A 24,173-nucleotide genomic window follows, 5' to 3' on the forward strand; every position below is an offset into this window, starting at 1 on the left:
TCCCTCCTTTGTGTTTTGAGGTTGTCCTTGAGAGTCTTCATCCTGAATCCAATGGTTTTAACGGACAACCTGAAAAGAAAGAACATCTAAAGAAGCAAAAGAAATTACTTGAAATTGACTGATATTGATGACAGCAGGACTTAAACGTTTTTCCTCTGCTCAATTCTGTTCTTTTCATGTGAGATGTTCAAAGAGGAACCAAAAACACTATTCCTATCATAGGATCCATTAAACACCTGCACTGAAATCCAAAATGGGTCTAGGAGTATATAGCTCAGCTATAGAAGCTTGCCTAGCATACAAGGGCCTGAGTTAAATCTCTAGGAAAAAAAATTCACAACTTGAAATCTTCTGAATCAGGTTTTAACCATGTGATGGCCCACCTCTACAATCCTAACTACTCAGGATGCTGAGATCTGAGGATCAAGGGTCAAAGCCAGCCTGACAGGAGAGTTTGTGACACTCTTACCTCCAGTTTAACCAGCCAAAAACAAAAAGTCAGGGGCTGGGAAGTTGGCTCAGTGGTAGAGTGCTTGCCTTGCATGCATGAGGCCCTGGGTTTGATTCCTCAGCACTACATAAGCAGAAAAAACTGGAAGTGGCGCTGTGGTTCAAGTGGTAGGTGCTAGCCTTGAGCTGAAGAGCTGAAGTACAGTGCCCAGGCCCAGAGTTCAGCCCCCAAGACCGACCAAAAAAAAAAAAAGCCAGATATAGTCCAAGTAGTTAGAGTACTAGCATTGAGTGAATAAGCTAAGGGACGGTACCTAGGACCCGAGTTCACAATAAATAAATAATGAGTAAACTTTTCAGTGGAAACTCTTGTAGGAGTAGCAAACTAAAATGATTGTTGTAAAAAAAAATGAAATGATCGTTGTGATATATTTATCATAGTATGCATGGATTTTGCTCAGCTTGGGTGAGTCTGTTTTTGTGTTTTGGCATGCTAATGTCCAAGATGTTGGACATTTCCCTCCTGATAATGTAGGAGCACTTCCTAAGAACCTCTCTCCTGGTTTCTCTGTGTTGAGAAGGGGCCAAAGGTCAAGTTCACACTGCCTTCTGTTTCCAGCCCTGTCTTCACACACATGCACCTGTGCCTCTCCCTGTGATCACTGTCATCGGCCCATTATCCCTTCTACCCAGTCTCCCTCTGCTGCTGTCAGTCTCTGCAGTGCTTCCTTCTCCTGCTCAAAAATCATCAATGTTCCTCTGCTCTTCAAGTTTTTCATTCACTGTTTGATATACTTGGTTATTTTATAGAGGTCCCAGATTCTGGAAGATTAAGTACTTAGAAGTTAGCTTATCAGATCTGATAGTTCTCCAATGTGTCTCCTTAACTGGACATTTTCTCCTCTGGCTGCCTAAATATTGTTTCTGCAGGTAGCCTAAACTTCTAGAAAGTTCTTCATCACAGCAAGTATAAATATAACTCATTCTATACCCACTCTTTGTTCATGACCCATCTTCAGCAAGGAAATCCTTAAGTCACCAAAACTTAAACATATATCTATATATGTGTATATGTGTGTATGTGTGTACATATATTATATATATGCATATATGTATACATATATATACAAACATATAATGTATATATATACATATACGTGCACACATATGTACATGTTTTACTCTTTTATTGTCAGTAGTAGGGCTTGAACTCGAGGCCTGAGTATTGTTGCTGAGTTCTTTTGTTCAAGGCTAGCACTCTACTTGAGCCACAGCACCACTTCCAGTTTTCTGGTGGTTAATTGGAGATAAATCTCTCAGACTTTCCTGCCTGGGCTGGCTTTGAACCATAATCCTTAGATCTCAGCCTCCCAAGTAGCTAGGATTATAGGCGTGAGCCACGAGTGCCCGGCTATATTTTACTATTATTCAGGGGAAGCTTACAGATTGTTTCCACTGAACAAGTACTTTTTTTTTACAATTCCCAAGAGGAGGTGACCATACCATCAGGGAAGCACTAGAATCCACCAAAACACAGAAGAGTAAGGGAAGGAACAGGCAAAGTTGTGTGTGTTGGAGGTGGGGGAGGGAAGGCCAGAGGATAGCCCAGACAGATAAGTTGGCAAGGCTGGTTTGGGATTGATCAATTTGAAGTGTGTCAGAAGGTTAGGGCATAGCACCTGCCCCCTAGTTGCCGGGTTTGTGGTCCTAGGGTGACTGTGGTCCAGAATGTAAGAGTCCACAGGAAATGGTGAGGTGTGTGTGGCTTTGGATTGAACAGTGAAATATGAAAGTCATGCTTCCTAAATTATAGTGAATGAGTTATACTGAATAATTGACTATCTCCAGAGTTTAGCTAATCCTAAAAAGGGCAGTCACTTGAGAGTCAGCAAAGCTCCAAAATGCCAAAGCTTCCAAAATACAGAGCATAAAGTCACCATTAATGCATCTACTTATCCTATATCCTATGGGACTATAGCTATATAACCTTGAATGAGAGCCACAAGTGGCTCATCTGTGAACCTAAAGGTTGAAAATGGCAGCACAGGGAATATGGGGGAAAGGGAACCCTATCACACTGTTGGTATGTAACTGGTACAATCACTCTGGAAGGCAGTTTGGGAGTTCCTCAAAAACCAACATAGATCTTCCTTCTGACCCAGCCATACCACTCTTGGACATCTACCCTGGACATTACAAGTCAGGCTACAGTAAAAACACTTGTACATCCATGTTCATTGCTGCACTGTTCACAATATCCAAGTTATGGAAATAGCCCACATGCCCTACAACAGATGAGTGAATCAGTAAAACATGGTAGATACACATAATGAAATGTTACTCATTCATCAGAAAGAATAAGATTATGTCATTTGCAGGGAAATGGATGGACCTAGAACAAATCATGCTGTGTAAGATAAGCTAAACTCAGAGACAAATGGCATTCATATGTGGAAACTAGATGTAAAATACAACTGGGCATGATAACCTGTACAGGACTGTAATCACTCACACACAAACAGACTAAAGGAATGTACCCTTAGGGGAGGAGCCCAAAGGTGTAACTTCTCTGGACATTTAGAATACTATTCATCAAAATGAATTCCAGGAAATGGAAACAAGGGTTTTTTAGTAGTGGTAGTGGTGTTGGTGATGTTTGTTTTCACTTTGGGAGTTTTTTGGGGGGAAGCAACAGGGATCTTTGAAAGGGGTGGGGAGGGGAGACAGCAATGGTAGGGGAGACATGCCTCAAAAAGAACTATACTTATTACTCATTACCAGATTCATGTAACTGTAACCCTTCTGTATATCAGCAGTGAAAAGGGGGGGACAGCTGTGAATGTGGCTTAGTGGTAGAATAGACCACTACTTCAGTTATGGTATCACAACCCCTCTGTATAATACCTTAGTAGTAACAATAAGATGGTATTTATTTTTACAAAATAGCAGCCCAGCTAGGAGCCACTGGTTGTCCCTGGGAGGATGAAGCCTCTGGCGGTTCCATCATTTCCTCCCAGGTGTAGGATCAGCTGCAGGAGCTAGCCCTGAGCCTGTAGAGTGGATGACTGGGGCTCTGGCTAAAGGCGGGCTGGTCCACGGCTCGACACCTTGGAACTTGGCTTTAATCTCTTTTACATGGGGACTTTGCTGCCTAGGCTTGTATTCCTAACTCCTTTAGCCAATGGGCTCTCTTGGGGACATAATTACTGGACCTGCGTCTTTCATACTTTTTGAGTTCTTGGTCTGTGCCAGATGATTCTTAAGTGTAGAGTACACGTCTATGACCTATTTGACAGGTTCACATTTAATAATGCCTTGGTGAAGAAAACTAAAAATAGCATCGATTTCTGAGAAGACAAAATATGGCAGACCTTCTATGCTGCCACGTGGAAAAATAAATTTTAGTTTTATGTGATAGAATTGGCCATTGAGGCAATAATGAAAGGGTATGGAGAACTTTTATTTTTCAAGGCAAAAGAAGGACATGAGCTCTAAAGGCTAAAGGTGAAAAGTTAATCCATTTGGCCGAAAGTAAGAATTGTATGTTGGTGTTCATTATGGGGGGAAAAAAATCAAACAGAACTTATTGTTCATAAAAGGCAGATTGTTCTCCCATAAATGAAGCAGGAAATGTGTTATGAAAAGTTTTAAATTTCTCAGAAAACTCCTAAAAATTGGCTTTTATAAATCCTGGTGTTAATCAGGACCTTATACAGTTTTATAACTTGTAAGAATAAACAATTTTTAGTGCTGGCCCATTAGTACAGAGTTTATTCAAATAGATGTTAAAGAAAAAAAGCAGAAAGGCATTTGATTAAACAAATGTACATTTTGAATACAAAATGAATAGCAACCAGCAGCCTAATTAGCATATGATTTTAATTCTACTTTTCAGTTGCTACTTGTGCTGACCTAAATGGCTTTGCATTTCTTACAGTACTTGAAAAACAAAACACTCAGTAGAGCTTGTAATAAGAAACCCTCAGATTTGCTTCTCCCTGTTGTCCTCCGGGGAGACTGAACCCATATGGAACTTTCTAGAACAACATGTTAAACTAGTGGAGCACAGTGAGTGGTTGGTATAAGTACTGTAGGAGAGATGGGAGTGGTTAGAATTTGTCAAGAGAAAAGGATAAAACTTGATCATCCCCTGATCTGAGAATTACTTAATAATTTGGAAGTCCACTGGTAAAAAAAAAATAATGAACCTTCATATCCAGGTACCAGTGCCTCACCACGGTAATCTTAATTTAGTCAAGAAGCTGAGATTTGAGGATCAAGGTTGGAAGCCATCTGGTAGGGAAAAAAAAGATCTCAAATTAACCACCAAAAAAGCCAGAAGTGAAGGATTAGCTCAAGTGGTAGAGTACCTTACACTTTGGCCCCTTACTATATACTTTGGTGATATTGTTCTGGGCAAGGCCTTACCCTCTTTTTTATAGATGAGAAATTCTAAGCCTTAAACTGTAAGTAGCAGAGGTAACACTCAAACAGGGATTGTCAGAGTCCAAAGCCCTGGATCCTTAAAAGAATAAAATTTTTAAAAAGCATAAAGCATACTATCTCCCCATTTTCAATTTTCTTTCCTTAAGAACTTAGCTTTTGGTGATGGGAATGGGAGTTGTGGGAATGATTATGAGGTGATGGTAGTGATGATAGTGGTGCAGATGGTGGTGGTTTTAGGACTTTATTTCACCAAGTCAAGTTAGTGACGTGCTTACAAACACACAAGTGCAGGAATACCTGACTAGACAAGACCACCAGTCAATCCTCCAGCAAATCCTGTAATCTCTTCAAAGATGTTAGTATTCCGAGTTAATTTTATTTATTTTATTTATTTATTTTTGTCAGTGTCGTAGGGCTTGAACTTTGGGCCTGAGCGCTGTCCCTCAGCTCTTCAGCTCAGGGAGCATTCTACCCACTTGAGCCACAGCGCCACTTCCGGTTTTCTGTTGGTTTATTGGAGATAAGAGTCTCACGGACTTTCCTGCCCGGGCTGGCCTTGAGCTGTGAGCCTCAGATCTCAGCCTCCTGAGTAGCTAGGATTACAGGCGTGAGCCACCAGCGCCCGGCTTAGTATTCCTATTTTATAAACATCAAAATGATGGCTTAGGTGGCTATAAACTTGGTCGTGGTCATACAATTGATTAAGTTAGGAAGCTGGCCCCACCCTATGTAACCATAAAATGCATTTTCTGTATACACTCCCTAGTAGGCAAGACTGTCCATAAATAGACCCTAAAGTGCCCTAAAATAACACAGCTTCATCTGAAACCAAACAGAACATTTTAATAATAGGTTCACTGTAGCTTCTTACATATATCCCCTTCTTTGAAAAGATAAGCACATATGTATAACTTAATCACTACACTGACTAAATTTCAGCTGCTCCTGGCACGGCTTTCTTTCTTTCATTAGATTTCAAGTGTCAAAGAACTCCACACACTTGGGTCATTCATAGCCTTCCAACAGCCTCTTCAGCTTGCTTTTGCCCCCACCCCCATTTAAAAAAAAGTGATTAATGAGGCAGTGTCGTTGCTACTAGCTCCCACTTAACACTTCCTGACGATCCCTTCCCAGCCGGGAGGAACGGCTTGCTAAAAATCATCATTGTCATTATTACCATTATCATTGTCATCAAATCTCAGGGCTTCTTTATAAAAATAGATGCTATATGCCTTTTGCTCTTCTCCTAACCCTAGACCAAATTTAAAAAAAAAAACACACACACACACACAATAAAAGACTGTAAATGCATATTCCATAGATCTGGAAACCTACACACACACACACACACACACACACACACACACACACACACACACACACACACACATACACACACACACACACACACACAGAGGTTGCTTGGCAACCATTATTCTAGCATCTTCCAACAGATGTTTGAGCTTGGCTAAGGTGTGCACACTAATTTTATAGGGATGCTTAATATTGCTCATTAACTTAGTCATTTCCAGATTCTTCTCAATTCTCCTAAGGGGACTTTGTATCTTTCTAAACCTTTTAAAATAACAACAAAACAAACTCATTTTAAAGGGATTTCTTACAGTGATTTCCTTATAAATGTTTTGTGGGCCCTCTGGTTACCACCACTAGTTTGGTTGGTAGCATAAGCCCTGTGCTGAAGCTTAGTAAACCTATCTACTGTATTTCCATTTCCATGTCATTGTCATAATGCTTCTTACCATAGCTGACAAAAATGAGGAGATTGCTATTGACCTTTATGGAAAAGTTCTTTCACCTTTGAACCATGACTTTTAAGGTATACATAAGTAGCATCATTTTGGTGGTCAGTAACTCTTCCATTCTTTCTTCCTGGGAACAATCATATTCAAAAGTTTCAGTTGAGATTAGTAATCATATTTTCATGCAATACTTTTTAAAGCTGTTATTTCTTTTTTGGTGGTAATGGGGTTTGAACTCGGGGCCTCAGACATGCTAGTACTCTACTGTTCAAGCTCTGTCTAATTGATTTTAAGCACATAAATCACTTGGATTTACCTGCCCAGGCTGGCTTTGAACTGTCATCCTTAGATCCCAGCCTCTTGAGTAGCTAGGATTGTAGGTGTGAGCTACTGGCCCAGCACATTGTAGATCTTTTAAGGGGATAAAAAGATTACTTGAGAAAATGCAAAGGTTTGTTTTTTTTTTTTGCAGAGGTGGGGAAGGGTGGTAATAACGATTTTTTAATTGCTGTATGTCTACGATGCTTATTATGGTATATTTCAAGGCATCTGGCAATGTTAGTTAAGAAAGTGCTGTTCAGAGCTTGATCATTGATTTGCTTCTCGCACAAATTTCTTATGATGGGAAGTGGGACAAACTGATTGCCCAGAGACATCCTGGCAGCCTTGCCAAGACAGAAGTTTATCCATCGGAGGGACAGAGACATGAAGAGGTTGGAGTGAGAGAGTTCATCGTGGCAGTGCCTGCCAAGCCTGAGAAGCTCCAGCAGCGTCAGCTCTGCCCAGCGGCTGCCTGTGTGGCTCTCCTCTTCTTCCTCCCAGCTGAAGCTGTTAACTGTGGAGTCTGCCACATGGCTGTCTTTTCCTGAAGCTAGGAGTGGAAGTCAGTTGCCAGAGATGGTTAGAAAACACAGAAAATGGTTATTCTGCATTCCCAGAGGCTGCAGTGTGTGAACCTACCTCTTACATGCTTCTCAGAGTGAATAGAAAGAAAGTCAAGCAGTCTAGGGAGATTGCGATCCTCTGGTGAATGTTGGCAGATGGAGGTAGGAATTCTGTGTGAGTCACGATGACCTCAGATCAGTGCCTGAGGGCAGCTTCTGGAACCATACAGACTTCAAAGGGGTCTGCTTGGAGAATGGCTATAGAGGGGCGATCAGGGAGCTAGGTGTGCCCAAGTGCCCAGCAAGCTTGTCTCTAAGGTGTGCCTGCCTTGCCCTTTCTCCCCCAGAGACAGAACAGAAGTCTCAGTTTTTGCACAAGAGTGTCAAACTGAATATTGCTTTTAGAGCTACACCCACCCATGAATTACCAACTGCTTTAGTAAAAGTAGGAATTGGATACAAGTGACTTCATAATACAATATATTACAAAGTGGGAGCTGGGAAGGTGGCTCAGTGGTAGAGCACTTCCCTTGCATGCATAAGGCCCTGGGTTCGATTCCTCAGCACCACATAAGCAAAAAAGAAAAAAGCCAGAAGTGGTGCTGTGGCTCAAGTGGTAGAGCGCTAACCTTGAGCTGAAGAGCTCAAGTGTCCAGGCCCAGAGTTCAGGCCCCATGACCAGACCCAAAAAAAAAAAAATATATATATATATATATATATATTACAAAGTAACATTCTATATGTTAGATAATATATGATATATGGATCTTTCAAAATATGTGTGATATCTAAAAGGACATGATTCAACAGCATTTGAGAATTTGAAATTTATTTATTTTTGTCAGTTGTGGGGGTTCAATTCAGGACTAGGGCGCTATCCCTGAGCTCTTTTGCTCAAGGTTAGTGCTCTACCACCTTGAACCACAGCTCCAGTTCTAGTTTTTGGTTAATTGAAGAGTCTCATAGGGACTTTTCTGCCTGGGCTAGCTTCAAACTGTGATCCTCAGATCTTAGCCACCTGAGTAGCTAGGATTATAGACATAAGCCACCATCCCCAGCCTGTAATTTTTTTTAATATAATTGAATTGATACAATATAATAGAAGACCAGAGAAAATAAGTTATGATAAAACTAGTGCAAACTGAGTGCATTCTGATTCTGTCAGACCATAAAGTAAACCATTCTGTTTGTAAAAGAAATACAATGAATGGGTGGAAGGCAGTCTCTCCACATGTGAGTAGCCCACAATCTGCTTTCTGCTAAGTGGTAAACATCTCTGAGAGCAAAGGGCTGGTAACATTTTAAAAATAGCCTCTCATTTGGAAAACATTTTTTAAGCCACCAAGCAATCTTTCATTGTTTTATTTAAGAGATGAAAAGCCATTGTAACTCTCCTAAATTAGTGTTAAATATAGCCAATCAATGGCTCAGCTGGTTTCCCCATGTTGGGCAACTCAGGAGTTCAGGGCATCTCTTGCGTGGTGTCCTGCTGGGAAAGGTTTCTACCAGGCTCCTCTGACCAAACCTAGAAAATGCTGGGCTCCCCATTAGAAGAGACTTCGGGGAAACAACAGCTCTTAAAACCCCAAAGGGAAAATTAAAACCCATGAACATAGGCCAATTTAAGGAAATTTAAAAGAAAACAAGAAGAAAAAATTCACAGAAACATTAAAAAAAAATTTAAGTTCTCAGATTTGACTGCCCCATTCCCAAGTAAAGCCAGAGTTGGTTAGAGAAATATAGATATTCAAAACCAGGGAGTGATGTTCCTCTAGCTCTTCTGTTCCTAGTGTGTGTGGGAGCGCACACACACACACACACACACACACACACACACACACACAGAGCTTTTATTATGTTCTGGAATATTCCATGTTAGCATAAGATTTAAGAGACAGATGGAGGGTATTTGTTTTGTCATTTAGAAGTGGTGTTATAAAATAAATGCATTCTGTCAATTGTAGAAAAATATAGTATACATTATTATTTAACAATAAAGGGAGCCGAGTGTGATGGTTCACACCTGTAATCCCAGCTGCTAGGAGGAGGTAGGAGAAGGCTCACTCTAAGGAAAAGTGAGATCCTTTCTGGAAAAAAGAAAAAGGAAGGAGGGAAGGAAGGAAGGAAGGAAGAAAGGAGGGAGGGAGGGAGGAAGAAAGGGAGGGAGGATGGGAGGGAGGGAGGGAAGGAGGGAAGAAGGGAGAAAGACATAGAGAGGGAAAGCAAAAAAGAAGGAGAAAGAGAGGCTGCAGAAATAATAGGATATTTGAATAGCAAACACAAGGCCCAGAGTTCAGTTCCCAAGGGGGAGGGGGATTGTCAAATCCTCACTAGGGAAATCTTCCTTGTGCCTGTGGATTATGCCCCATAATTCTGTCCTCCCATCCCTGTAATTATGTGTGTTCTTAACTTGCTGCTTAGAGGTGCCTTCTCCCAAGCCAACAATTGGAAACAGTCTTGTTACATTTAGTTCTAAATCGGTGGCAGTGCGAAAGGAAATGACTAAAAGATAATGCTGGACCAAAAGATAATGTTTGGTTTTCTACCCACAAAGCAGATGCTCTTTGTACTACTTAAAATGGACTAGCTTGTGCCCACAGAGCCAAAACTCCTGGTGTTTGCCAAGAGCAGAGGAGCTCTGAAATTCTGGCAGGGGAGGAATTCCGGATGGAGTGCCTGCTGCTGCTTTCTTGGCTCTGCCAGGCTGGTGGAAGGCTGAGGCTTCTCTCGAGGCATAGACTGAAATCCCAATGGTGAAATAATTCACTGGATAGGAGTGTGGAAGGTAGAGTCCTGAGCCGCTCGCTCCTGGGGTCCTCCACCCTGACCAGACAGACATAAAAAAGTCTGAGAAGGAAGCTGAGGACAGAGGGAGGCCGTGGATGTGTTTTCAAGGAGATGGACTCTAGCTATGCAGGGCCATTCGGAGATGGCATCTCCCACCCAGCAAGTGTCATGAGAAGAGCATTCATCAAGGCTTTTCAGGTGGCTCACAAATCTGCGGAGACAGGGCTCAAAGCCAGGACAACCCATGAGCCATGTGCTAATAAGACTGTTCCCATGACATCCTTGCCACCCCCAAACCCACACCTCCTCCACGGGCCTTTGTCACAAACAAAGCACCTGCTTCTTGATGCTGCCATCCTCTTCCAAATCAAATCTAGCATGAGGACATCAGCCTAACAAAACGATCGCTAAGGGAGGCTGAGAAAGGAGGCCATAAGGACTCATAGGAGCAGCCCCAAATGGAAGAAGGCTGGTTGAAAAGATGGCCCGCTGTTCACCCTTCCGATCTCAGCCTCCATACCATCTCTTCCAGGAAGCTGTCTCCACTAACCCCCCAACCCGCAATCAGGGCCTCTGAGTACAGCGGATTCCTGGAAAACCACGTCCATCCATTCTGTCCCAATCATGGTCCTGCCACACCCCTTGTAAATCTTTGCACTGGGTGATGGCTGGTAAGGGCCTGAAATAGAATGATGTTCACAGTGCAGAAGGAAAGCTTGCTTTGAGATGAGTGAATACAAATCAGCAGAACTTCATGATGGGTGTACAGGATAAGGGGTAAGAAATGACCAGAGCATTTGGGGTTTGGAAATCAGGGATCCCCATTTAGTGGACTACTCAAGCCCTCTCCACCCACAAAGAAACATGGTGCATTTTAGTGATGTTTAGATTTGGGACTACTTTTAGAGTCTCCTTTTTTTAATCTGCAAATGGAAGTGTTCATCCACTGCAGGTGGCTCATGTCTGTAATCCTACCAGCTAGGGAGGCAGAGTCAGGAAGGTTGTGCTTTGATGACAACTCAAGTAAAAAGTTAACTATGTCTTCATCTCAATCTATAAGCTAGGTCCCACTTATTATTCAAGAAGCAAGAGTGGGTGAGTATGAGGATTGTAATCTGAGGCCCTGGGCAGAAATATGAGACCCTACCTGGGGGGGGGGGAGATTTAAGCACAAAAGGACTGGGGGTATGGTTCAAGTAAGGCCTTGAATTCAAACCCTAGTACCACAAAAAAAAAAATTATTACTGAGTGTCAATGGCTCATTCCTGTAATCCTGGCTACACAGAAGTCTGAAGTCTGAAGATCACAGTTTGAAATCTGCCCAGGCAGGAAAGTCTATGAGATTCGTATCTCCAGTTATCCAGAAATGGAGCTGTGCCTCAAGTGATAGAGTGCTAGCTAGCCTTGAGTGAAAAAGCTAAGGGACATTGCCCAGACTGAGTGTAAGCCACAGTACCAGCACACACACACACACACACACACACACACACACGCACACGCGCACACACACACACACACACACACACACACACACACACACACAATGTATTAGTAAAAATTAGTACCTCCACCAGACAGAAGATTTTTCTGGTTGCCATTTAGTGGGAATAGTGTTGATTTTTGATTGGATAGTCTGAGTGTTACTCTAGAAATAAATGATACCCTGGGAGTATACAAGAATTACTTACGTGGACCATTGCTCTATCTTGTCACTCAAGAAGAAAAGGCTTCAGTGAATCAAAGGCCATCATTGCAGAACATAAAGGAGGATTCCATAGTAAAGAAATCCAAGTGGTAAAACTTGAGAGTGTGTTTGAGTAGACTCCTTTCTTTGTATGTTGGTGAGTTCTTTTTTCCCACATCTCAATGGCTTTAGCCTTCTCAGTACAGTAAAGAGAGTCAGAACCTTGTAATATCAATTGTTAGTAAATGTTACATTACCATAGAATTACGTAAGTCAGCAATGTAGCCCCACAAAGCCTTTCTCAAACTCCCTCATATACTTGCAGGCAATTTTTGCTACGTGAATATTAATGTAATCTGTGTTACTTGGGGACACAAAAGACCAAGTTAATTAAGAAACTATATGGACCAGATGCCAGTGGCTCATGTGATCCTAACTACTTAGGATGCTCAGATCAAAGCCAAGCCTTGGCAAGAAAGTCCATGAGACTCTTTTCATCAGTTAACTACCAAAAAGACAGAAGAGTAGCTGTAGCTCAACTAGTAGATTATCAGCCTTCAGCAAAAAAGCTAATGGATAGTGCCTAGACCCTTAGATCAAACCCCAGTATAGGCACACACAAAAAAGAAAGAAAACAGCCAGGCATTGGTGGCTCATGCCTGTAATCCTAGCTACTCAGGAGGCTAAGATCTGAGGAGCACAGTTCAAAGCCAGCCCAGACAGAAAAGTTTCCATGAGACTCTTATCTCTAATTAACCACTCAAAACCCAGAAGTGGTCCTGTGGTTCAAAGTGGTAGAGTACTAGCCTTGAACACAAAGAGGCTCAAGGACAGCATCCAGGCCCTGACTGAGTTCAAACCCCACAACTGTTCAAAAAGAAGAAGCAAGGACAGAAGGAAAGAAGGACAGAGAGGGGGAGGGAAGAAGAAACTATATGGGTGCATGAAAATAGCACTAAGAAGAAAATTGCAGGATTTACATCCTTGATTTCCATGTTGATTTTTGTCCTCGTAGTTTTTTTGCTGTTGATTTTCTCTTCCTCTCATCTGAAGTAGCCAAGTTCCATTTCTGTATCACTTAATTTCTTTCTAAAACACCTTTGGGGGGACTTATTTGGAACATATCTATAGTACCTAGACCCGGGGTTCACTTGTGAGGGGTGGGGGGGAAGACTCTTGAATACTATGCAAGTGCTCAGCCATTGAGATACATCCCTAGTTTGTTGGGAGTATGGAGATTGAACCCAGGGCCTTGTGCATACTGGGCATGTACTCTGTCATGGGGCTGTACCCCAGGCTTGGAACTTTGGATCTAAAGGTATTAATGCCCTCTGAGTGGGGTGCCTCACGCCTCCCTGTTGGGTGATACACTTACGGCCTCCCCCACCCTTCAGGGAGCAGAGGATGTAGACCTAAGTTCTCTGCCACTTCTGACTTCTGATCAGGGTTAACAGCGGTTCTTTGTGCGTTTTCTATTTCCAGAGGTGACACTGAAGGTACACATTAGTGACGCCAGCACCCACCAGCCCATTGCAGATGCGCTCATTGAGATCTTTGCCAACCAGGTCTCCATTGCCTCGGGCACGGCGGGGACAGATGGCACCGCCTTCATCAAGTTCCAGTATAAGCTGGGTAGTCAGCTGATCGTCACCGCCACAAAGCATGCCTATGTGCCAAAGTCAGCCCCATGGAAGCCTCTCCGGTTACCTGGTAAGGCATGCTTCTTCGCTAAAACAGACTTCCTGGTGTAGGTGAGCAATGGGGGGCAGACACAGAAACAGTTTTGGAGGTGTGAGCCACTTCATCAGTGAAATCAGTATGTTGATCCTTTGCTTTGGGTCATTTTGTTGTTATTTTTTATATCGTGTGTGTGTGTGTGTGTGTGTGTGTGTGTGTGTGTGTGTGTGTATTGTGCATGTGCATACTAGAACTAGGGCTGGAACCCAGGGCCTTGCACTCTCCCTTAGTTTTTTTCCACTCAAGGTTGGTGCTCTACCATTTGAACCACATCTTCACTTCTGTCATTTTGTTGGCTAATTGGAGATGAGTCTCATAGCTCCCCAGGTAACATCAAACCTCAATTCTCAGATCTCAGCCTTCCGAGCAGCTAGAAAGCCAGGATTATAGGCATGATCCACCAGCACCCAGCTTGGGGCCCTGTAATATACCATAGAGATGGGATCAGCATATGCCACTATCTCAGTCTCTACCTAATTATGCACACATAGTGAGTCACAGCTTTAGTTTCTTTTTCTTTTCTTTTCTGCTAGTCCTGGGGCTTGACCTCAGGCCCTGGACAGTTTCCCTGAGCTGCTTTTTGCTCAAGGCTAGTGCTCTACCACTTGAGCCAGTGCCACTTCTGGCTTTTTCTGTCTCTGTGGTACTGAGAAATTGAACCCAGGGCCTCATGCATGCGAGGCAAGCATTCTACCACTAAGCCACATTCCCAGCCCCAACACAGCTTTAGTTTCTGCTCATTTCCCAGCAGTAGTGAACTTTATTCTTTGTCAGTGCCAACCAGTGGGATGAGCCCATGCTTTAGAAGGCAGGTCCCCACTCATTTCCTGGGGCTCTTCCTTGGCTGTCACAATGATTTCAACTTACAATGACGTCCAGAGAAGTGCAGAATCATCAAGAGACCGTATTTTCTTCCCCCTTCTGGTTACTCACCATTCAAAGCAGTGTGTCTACCAACCAAGACCACGCCCAGAACCTGACACAGACCCTTCATCCACTCCTCTCACACTCCCATGTGGAGTGGAGCCCAGATCATGCTGTCTGTTGGCATCAAGATTAGTGATTAGCAAGGCTAGGGCCGAGGGTTGTGGGGAGACACAGCTGGTCCATGGGGGAGGGGAGGTGTAGCTTCAAGATGGAGTGATCTGGCATCACCCTATGGCTGAGCCCCTCTAGCTTCCATGCCCATCTCTAAACAGAACGAATACTGCCTTGTAGAATAGTTCAAATTAAGAATTAGCTCACACACACACACACACACACACACACACACACAGCCTAAATTACAGTGACTGGTCAAAAACCTGTGGCATCAAGGACACTGTTAAGTAAAATATCAATGTTAGTGTTTAGCTGTAACACCCCCCCCCAAAAAAAAAAAACAGCTAGACCTGCTCCCTTGGGGATCTTAACACCTCTGAGGATAGATCTCAGTATGTAAAAGTGTTTTTCTCTCTTTCATAAAGCCCCAGCATCAATCTATACGCACAGCAGGCTGTTCACATTTATTAAATACCTTCCCCGTACCAAGCAGTGTCTGAGACCACAGATCCAGAGCACACACTTCACCCAGGAGAGGCCCTAGTTTACTGATGAGGTCAGCTACAGAAGCAACTTCCACCACCTGGGGTGTTTTAGTCAGGATGCTCCAGAGACATAGAACTGATACGATTATATTTAGAGAGAAATGAGATGGGATTTATTAGAGAAATTGACTTACTCGATTATAGAGGTTGAGAAGTCCCATGGTAAATCTTCTCAAGCTAGAGAAACTGGCAAGCTAACCATATAGTTCAAGTGCAAAAGCCCCAGAATTGCATGGCATTTGGTGGGTGACTCCTGTAATCTAGCTACTCAGGAGGCTAAGATCTGAGGATCTTAGTTTGAAGGCAGTCAGGGCAGGAAAGTGTATGAGACTCTAATCTCCAATTAATCACCAAAAAGCCAGAAGTGGGGCTGGGAAGGTGGCTCAGTGGTAGAGCGCTTGCCTTGCATGCATGAGGCCCTGGGTTCGATTCCCCAGCACCACATAAGCAAAAAGGAAAAAAGCCGGAAGTGGTCCTGTGGCTCAAGTGGTAGAGCACTAGCCTTGAGCTGAAGAGCTGAGGGACAGTGTCCAGGCCCAGAGTTCAGGCCCACGACCGGACCCCCCCAAAAAAAAAAAGCCAGAAGTGAAGCTGTGGGACAACACCTTGGCCCTGAGTTCAAACCCCAGGACTAGCATTTTAAAAAAATATATAAGAAGGATTTTTCTCCCTAAGGTTAAGTCCAGAGAGCCCAGAGTCTACTAGTGTGAGTTTCAGTGTTCAAAAGAAAGAGAAATAAGAGAAGAGTGAGCAAGAATTCCCCTCTTCCTGTTTAGTTAGATTAGATGTGCCCACCCACACTGAAAGCCAGCCTTCCTCACTCACTGCACCCACTCACAAGCCAGTCATTTCTAATTTCCTTACAGATACATGTGGACAGCCTAGATATTCCGACCAAATGCAGAACCACCAAGATTTCCCCTTTCATCCCAAGAGCAACCAGCCCAGTGCTGGTCAAACAGTGCAATGATTGAGAACACATGATGAATTACCAACTACCTGGGCATTCCTTAATTCTGTCAAGTAGACATACAAAATCAACCATCAGACAGGATCAGTGTTCTGATAGACTTAGGACTAAACATAACTATGGACTGCTGGGCTTAATGTGCCCAGGTCAGTGAACAGGCCTTATAGAGGGATAAACAGGGAATTGATTGTTTAGATCAATAGATTCCAGCACCAGAAAGTATATGGAAAACAGATGCCAGGACTCAGGCCATTCTATCTAAGGAGCTTGGCTCAGGAATCTATGCGAACAACCCACCCTCAACATTAGATAACCATGGGGAAAAATGATCACTGAGTTTGAGATCTCTTCTGTGTGAACTATGGAAAGTGGATCTGATATAGAGACGACTGAGGATAACACTTAGGAAAAGTTTAAGAAGATCAGTCTTGGGCATTTACCCAAAAGATTGCAAGTCAGGATACAATAAAGACACCTGTGCACTCATGTTCATTACTGCACTATTCACCACAGCCAAGTTATGGAAACAGCCCAGATGCCCTACAAGGGACAAATAAAGAAAATGTGATATATATCATATATATGTGAGATATATATATTTGGGATAGATATGTATAGATACATATATACATGTATGTGTGTGATATATGACATATGATATATACACACATGTAAGTGCATACATTCATATTATATGTGCATATATATTAACGCATCAATAAGAATAATATTGCAGGGAACTTGGTGGACTTAAAAAATTATATTAAAAAATGAAAAAAAATTATTGAAGTAAGGCTCAGAGACACAAAGGGTACCTATTTTCTCTCCTATATGGAAGTCATATCTGACTAAAGCATGGTATATGCAAGGGTAGATTTCTGTGGTATACTTTGCATAATTAGCAGACAGTTTTAACAAATGCATACCAGGAACCTGTAATATGTTTTCTCTTAGAGGGTAGAGCTGAAGGGGAGGGCAGGGATGAATGGAGGGTGAATACAGTTGTAACACTCAATGTATGTATGTGAAGATGGAACCAGGTAATTTGAAGGGACTTGTAGGATTGGAATAGAAGAGGGAGAATGGTAGAAGGGGTAACACTGATCAAGATGCTCATCAATTGACATACTGAATTGAAATTACTTTGTACAAATATCAAAAGATAATGAAAAATACATTTTAAAGAAAGAAAAGAGGGCTGGGCACCAGTGGCTTACGCCTCTAATTCTAGCTACTCAGGAGGCTGAGATCTGAGGATCGTAGTTAGAAGTCAGCCAAGGCAGGAAAGTCCATGAGACACTTATCTCCAGTTAACCACCAGAAAATTGGAAGTGGTGCTGTGACTCAAAATGATAGAGGACTAGCTTTGAACGAAAAAGCTCAGGGAAAGCACCAGGCCCCGAATTCAAGCCCCATAACTGACCAAATAAAAAGAGGATAAACATGAGAAATACATAGCAGGCAGAATCAGAGAAGCCTTGGAGAATGGATAGGAAAGAGTAAAGGGAGATTATGTAGTAGAAGAAATAGCAGTAGAACTTCAGATTGGAAAGAAAGAGGTGGACTGTTTCCCCATTGAACTGGTTCAGGAGGTTAACGATACAAAAATGAATAATGAAAATGGGCAGTTTAATTCTATTCATTTTTACTTTCTTAATGTGGTTATTTGAGGGGAAAAAAAGTAAACCATTTTCACACTATCCATTTTCTCCAATGAGTCAGATAATGGGACCAACATGATTTGGTAGAAAAGAATTAGGACTATGAGATTCAGGCCTGCCCACCCCTCAGCTGGCCACGCATATACATGGGCCCATCAATATGTTCTGAGCCTGGGCTTCTCACTTCTAAAAATAAAAATAATTGGCCTGAGTAATTTCCAAGGACCTTTCAAAGTGTTTGATTATTTTGTTCTAGTTGCCTTTTCAACATAAAGAAGATACTGTTCACTAGCACGTACCAGGAAGTGTGACCACAATGTAGACTGGACTTTTGGGAAAGGCCAAGTGAACTACTGGTTCTGTGAATATTTTTAGAAATCAAGTCTTATACTGCTCGTATTCCAGATAAGCAGGCAAGAAAGATAGAAGAACTGAGAGTCTTTTGTAAAACAGGATGGAAACTTGAAACTAAAGATGCTTTCTTTTTTAAAAAAATTTACTGTTATTATAAAGGTGATATACAAAGGGGTTACAGTTACATAAGTCAGGTAAAGAGTACATTTCTTTTTGGACCATGCCATGCCTTCTCTTGCTAAAGATGCTTTCTTTATGACACACGTGCAGTGTTTTAGTGTGCGTGAGCATTCTCCTAAGAACTTGCAATGCATTGCTTTCTCTTATCCCTAACAATAGCTTCTAGAAAATGTGGGAATCTTTTTCATGGAAAGGGATATTATAGATGGGGGAATCTGCCTAAACTCACTGTGCTTACTAAAGTGAGCATAAATATAGCTATATGAAAAGCAAACCACTAAAGACTGCCATTTTACATCTTAATTTATTACCTTCTCCATAGCTAGTGCCCCAGCCCAGGCCTTCTGCGATTGTCCAGGACTATTGCAGTGGCCGCTGCCCAGATAAATCTGCCTCTTCAACCCTCTCACTGTATTGCTGAACACTATGTCTTAAAACGCATGTGCCTGGTTAGGTTATACATCTGCCTAGAATCCTTCAGTGGCCTCGAGGAACTGGAGACACACAGAGCCTCTTCACTGACCACATTGTCCTTATCTATCTCTGCCCACCCGGGGCAGTTTGCTGTTCCCTAAAGAAGGCTGACCTTTCACTGTCTCTGAGTTGTTCATTTCTTTACCATCATTCACTTGACAAGCTTGTCTGAGATCTTAAAAAGCCCGGATGGGTCTTCTGCTCCAACAAGTCTCCTTTCCTCTCCCAGGTAGAACAAAGTGTTCCTCTACTTACTGAAATACATGGGGCTGAGGAGGTAGCTCAGTGGTAGAGCACTTGCCTAGCAAGCACAAAGCTCTGGCTTCTGTTGCCAACACCAGAAGGAAGAATAGCACCTATCTCTATGGGGTGAGGAGGCCCTGGGCACCAGTCAGCACCCTCTCTAAGTGGTTAAAAATATCATCCCCTCTGAATTCTCAGGGCTTGTCTGCTGCCTCCTACCCTTTTGGGCACTCAGGGACTTGGATCCACTACTCTTGCTGCAGGAATCCCCTGCTGCTGAACACAGATACCAAGTTTTCTTCTTTGAGGGGGAAAAAAAAAAGCTCACCAGAACAGCCATATGGAAAAACCAAGTTTAAAAAAGTTGCTTTTTCTGTTTGTGTGTTCATTTGTTTTAACCCTGTGATGGTCACGTAACTCAAAGGAGAATCCAGAGGTGGTTTCAGAGCACTCGCACCAGGCAGCCTAGAAAATGCCTCCAGCTCTGGTGAGCTCTGGGAGGTGGCAGGACTCAGCGCATGGAGTATGATGCTTCCTGCCTCTTCTCTGTGTGGGGACCATTGCTGGAGCATGAATTCAAGGCCTCACACTCTCACTTGTCTTTTTAACTCAAGGCTGGCACTCTACCACTTGAGTCACACCTCTGCTTCTGGCTCTTTGGTGGTTAGCTGGACATAAGAGTATCATAGACTTGGGGCTGGGAAGGTGGCTCAGTGGTAGAGCGCTTGCCTTGCATGCCTGAGGCCCTGGGTTCAATTCCTCAGCACCACATAAGAAAAAAAAAGCCGGAAGTGGCGCTGTGACTCAAGTGGTAGAGTGCTAGCCTTGAGCTGAAGAGCTGAGGGACAGCGCCCAGGCCCAGAGTTCAGGCCCCACAACCGGACCAAAAAAAAAAAAGAGTATCATAGACTTTACTTCCCCAAGCCAACTTTGAACCTTCAGTTCTCAGATCTCAGCCTCCTGAGTAGCTAGAATTATAGGCATGAGACACCAGAGCCTGGCCACATTCCCTTTTGAGGGTTAAAAACTAGTCCCTTTCTTGTATTTATCACTCTTTATTTTTAGTTGATTTATGTGGGTGCCTCTCCCTTTTGCTATTTTAAATAATGCCATGTGAACATTTGTGTACAAGTTTCTGTGTGACCATGTTTCATTTCTCTTGGATTTGTACCTAGGAAGGGAATTGCTGGTCTTCTGTATTTGACTATTATAGGACAAGTAGTCACTACGTTGTATTCTTGGGGTATTTTAAAGGCCTTTTTCTAATCATATTGGAAATCAATACATTTTTCACAGACTTGAAGTTAGAGGACTCAAAGAACAGAGAAAATCAGACTTTAGAATGGGACTTCGGATTTAAATGTCAAAATTCCCTTATGTCCGTTTTTTTTTTTTTCCTGCAGTATTTTCTTCACTGAGCCTCGGCCTGCTTCCAGAAAGGTCTGCTACTCTGATGGTCTATGATGATATTGTCCAAATAGTATCAGGATTCCAAGGTATGTTTAATATTTAAAAGGAGAAGTAACAGTATCTCTTCGGCCCACTATCACAATCTTAAGAGGGGCCCACTTATGGTCAGATGGTGACAGCTGTGAATTTATCCACACCTGGGTCATAATGTATATTGTCCCTAGTAGAACATAGCATATCTGATATTGAGCCAGATGATAAAGCGAATAGAATCTGGTTTCTTTTTCTTTAAATGTGTGAGGTAAAAGAAGGGGCTGCCCTCCTCTGCCCACTCCTGTGTCTCTTTCTTCTCCAAAGAAGAGATTGATTTATCTCATTTGGGTCTCAGGCCAAGACTCGCCTGGACTCATTTCCTAGCAGACCTGACCACTCACAAAGGCTGATAAGAATGTGAGGGCTTTAATGTGCTTCTCCTGCCCTGGCTGTGTATGTGATCCTGCCCTGGAGTTCTGGGACTCTTACAGAAAGCTCCTATGGGAGAATTAACAGACCTGATCTCTTGTTGCTCTTGGGGTTAGAATTGAGAACAACACTTGTATAAAACAGTGTGTGTGTGTCTGTGTGCATGCACATGCATGTGCGCACCAGTCCTGGGGCTTGAACTCAGGGCCTGAGGGTTTGTGCCTCTGCTTCTTTTGCTCAAGGCTAGAGCTCTACCACTTGAGCCAGAGATCCACTTCTGGCTTCTTTGGGGGTATTTATTAGAGGTAAGAGTCTCATGGACTTTTCTGCCTGAGCCGGCTTTAAAGTATCATCCTCATATCTCAGCCTCCTGAGCAGCTAAAGATTGCAGGTATGAGCCACTGGTACTTCCTTGGCATAAAACATATTTCTTTGCTGAGAAGACCATTTTATTCCTTCTAAATCATAAGTGTGAGGAGCCTATTTCCTGGCATTAATTTTCATCAGGTTAATTTTTTTCAGTTCCATTGGAGGCCTTTGGTCCACAAATGTGTGGGTTCCACATACATGAATTTGACCAATTTTGAATAGAATATTATTTTAAAAAATCATATCACTCCTGAAACATGTAGATTTTTTTCCTTACCTTTATTCCCTAAGCAATATAGGATAATAGCTATTTTCATAGTACATACATGGTATTAGGTACAACAATCATGTAGGGTGGCTTGAAGTATGTATATGGAGGATGGATGTGGACTGTGAGCAAACACCATGCCATTTTCCAAGAGGGATTTGGGCATATGTACAGTCTGGTAGCCAGAGGGGATCTGGGAACCAGCGCTATGTGCATACTTAGGGACCACTACACTTTAATTCTAATACCATGTTACACTCATTGTTCTCTACCAAACCAATCCCATGTGCCATTTGCAAATGTGAACTCATTCCTTAGTTACTGAAGAGCCATGGGGACCCAGAGAGCTGACCATGCAGCTCTTGCTCTTAGAGAATGAATTTGGAGGAGTTTGGTGGCATGGCTCAGTTAACAGAGCACTAACCAATGAGCACATGTCAGGTGCTCAATCTCAGACCAAGGGGTGAAAAAAATGAATTTGAAGAGAAAAAGTGTACACATTTCTGACAGCATTTGTGGCCCAAGTTTGGGAGAGAAAACAATAATAGAAATAAAGATTTTTGGGTGTCATTTGCACAGTAAATTATGCTGAGTCTGAGTCTTTCATAATCACATTGTGGCCTAAATCCATGGCCTTGGTACCATCCAGGGTTTTATTTAGGTTTTAGTTTTAGTCGTTATTTTCTTGACTGTTGTTTTGTTTTTAGCTTGCTGTGGTCAGTCCCTTGCAGCCCAACCTGAAGAACGTTACGTCTTTGTCTCCCTTGGTCTTGAAACTGCCTTCCCTCATGTCCTATCTTGATTTTCTTTCTTCTTGTCTCTTGGTTACTTCTTGGAAGACTCCAGTGTCTGTCCTTGGCCCACACTTGACATTCCGTTCCTTGAACAGTCTCATGGAAATCCTCAGAATTCAGTGCTCCTTAGTTGTTAGTACTTCCAACTGCCTCACTCCAGGGGAGCCCAGCCTCCCCTAGGGTGTAAAAGGATGGAGCTAGCTGCTTATTTGTCACCTCCCCTGGGGTATCCAGGGGGCCTCTCCAAATTGACATGGACGCACAGAGCTCTTGATTAATGCTCTGTTTTCTTCTGTCTTATATATCAAACTTGGACGGGCTGAACCCTTAGAAATTATCCTTGATCCTTTTCACATTTGATTCTCCTGCTCGGCCTCCTCTCTCCATCCCTGATGCCTCATCAGGCATCCACCCCACCCCACCCCACCCCACTCCTACGTCCCCTCCTAGCACTGCAGGAGGTTTTGAGCTGGTGATGTAATTCCCATTCTTGGCTCAACCCACACACTAGCCAAACGTCAAAGCAATTGAGTCGTTTGCTTCAATGGTTCCTCGGTGGTTTTCTCATGAATCACATCCATACTGTATTCTCAGGGCTGAATGGCCCCTGAGCCCAGAGTCTCTGGTGGCTGCCACTGTTATCTGGAGGTGATTATTGATAAAGAAGGGACAAGATTTCAGCATTGACACACACAGGGTTCCTGCAGAACTGGCTGCCTACACCTCCTACCCTCCATACATAACTTTAGTTCCCACCTGGTCCCAATCAGCCTCTTCTCCCTCACAGCCACCTGTGATATGCATCGAACCCACGTTCCCCGTGATGAAGGCACTAAAGGAGATGTTTAAACCCTTTCCTAGCTGCTGGTCCATTGGCCAGGCATGCTCTCAGTGAGGTAGCAGGGCTTAACCTGTAGTCTCTAGAGCAATAGACACATGATAGACACTCCGTTCCATTGTGACTGCCTGCCTGCCTCACCGCCGCCTCCTCGGCTTCTCACTGTCACCCGCCAGCCCTGACACCTTGCTGTCTCCTCTCAGGCCTCAGAGGGTGGTCTGTGCAGGATCTTGGAATCCCTGTCATGTGCCATCTATAAGTAGTAACCTTCTTTCCATGTTAGCAATTACATATGACCTTCCTTTCCCCTTCCTATATCTCTATGAGTCAAATATAGTTACAGAGAGCCTGGCCTTACAGCCCAAATCATATCACATTCACGGTGCCTATGCCCGCATACCACATCTGTGCTTTCCCATTTCCTGTTTGTACTCCCAGAGCCCAGGCCCTTTTTCTGGTAGATATCCACCTGTGTTCCCGGCTGGTGTTTGAGTTGGAAGTTTTTGCTTTAAAATATGTACAGGGGCTGGGAAGGTGGCTCAGTAGTAGAGCGCTTGCCTTGCATGCCTGAGGTCCTGAGTTCGATTCCTCAGCACCACATAAGCAAAAAGAAAAAAGCCGGAAGTGGCGCTGTGGCTCAAGCGGTAGAGCACTAGCCTTGAGCTGAAGAGCTGAGGGACAGCGCCCAGGCCCAGAGTTCAGGCCCACAACTGGACCAAAAAAAATAAAAAATAAAAAAAATAAAATATGTACAACCAAGTAGTGAATCAACCCATGGTAATGATAGCTTTTCTATAAGTTTTTAAAAGACTACTT

At 43.1% G+C, this 24,173-nt stretch overlaps 1 protein-coding gene across 1 annotated transcript in view; it reads left to right on the forward strand.

The window, feature by feature from the left end:
- Fam171a1 (family with sequence similarity 171 member A1) overlaps nucleotides 1-24,173 on the forward strand; it is a 99,415-nt gene that overhangs the window by 41,018 nt on the left and 34,224 nt on the right. The window contains exons 2-3 of the mRNA XM_042686073.1: nucleotides 13,494-13,721; nucleotides 20,620-20,712. Of these exons, the coding sequence (XP_042542007.1) occupies nucleotides 13,494-13,721; nucleotides 20,620-20,712 (321 nt within the window). The remainder of the gene's footprint in view (nucleotides 1-13,493; nucleotides 13,722-20,619; nucleotides 20,713-24,173) is intronic.

Source organism: Dipodomys spectabilis, unplaced genomic scaffold (assembly GCF_019054845.1).
Source record: "Dipodomys spectabilis isolate Male_0828 unplaced genomic scaffold, ASM1905484v1 ptg000096l, whole genome shotgun sequence".
Lineage (NCBI taxonomy): Eukaryota > Metazoa > Chordata > Mammalia > Rodentia > Heteromyidae > Dipodomys > Dipodomys spectabilis.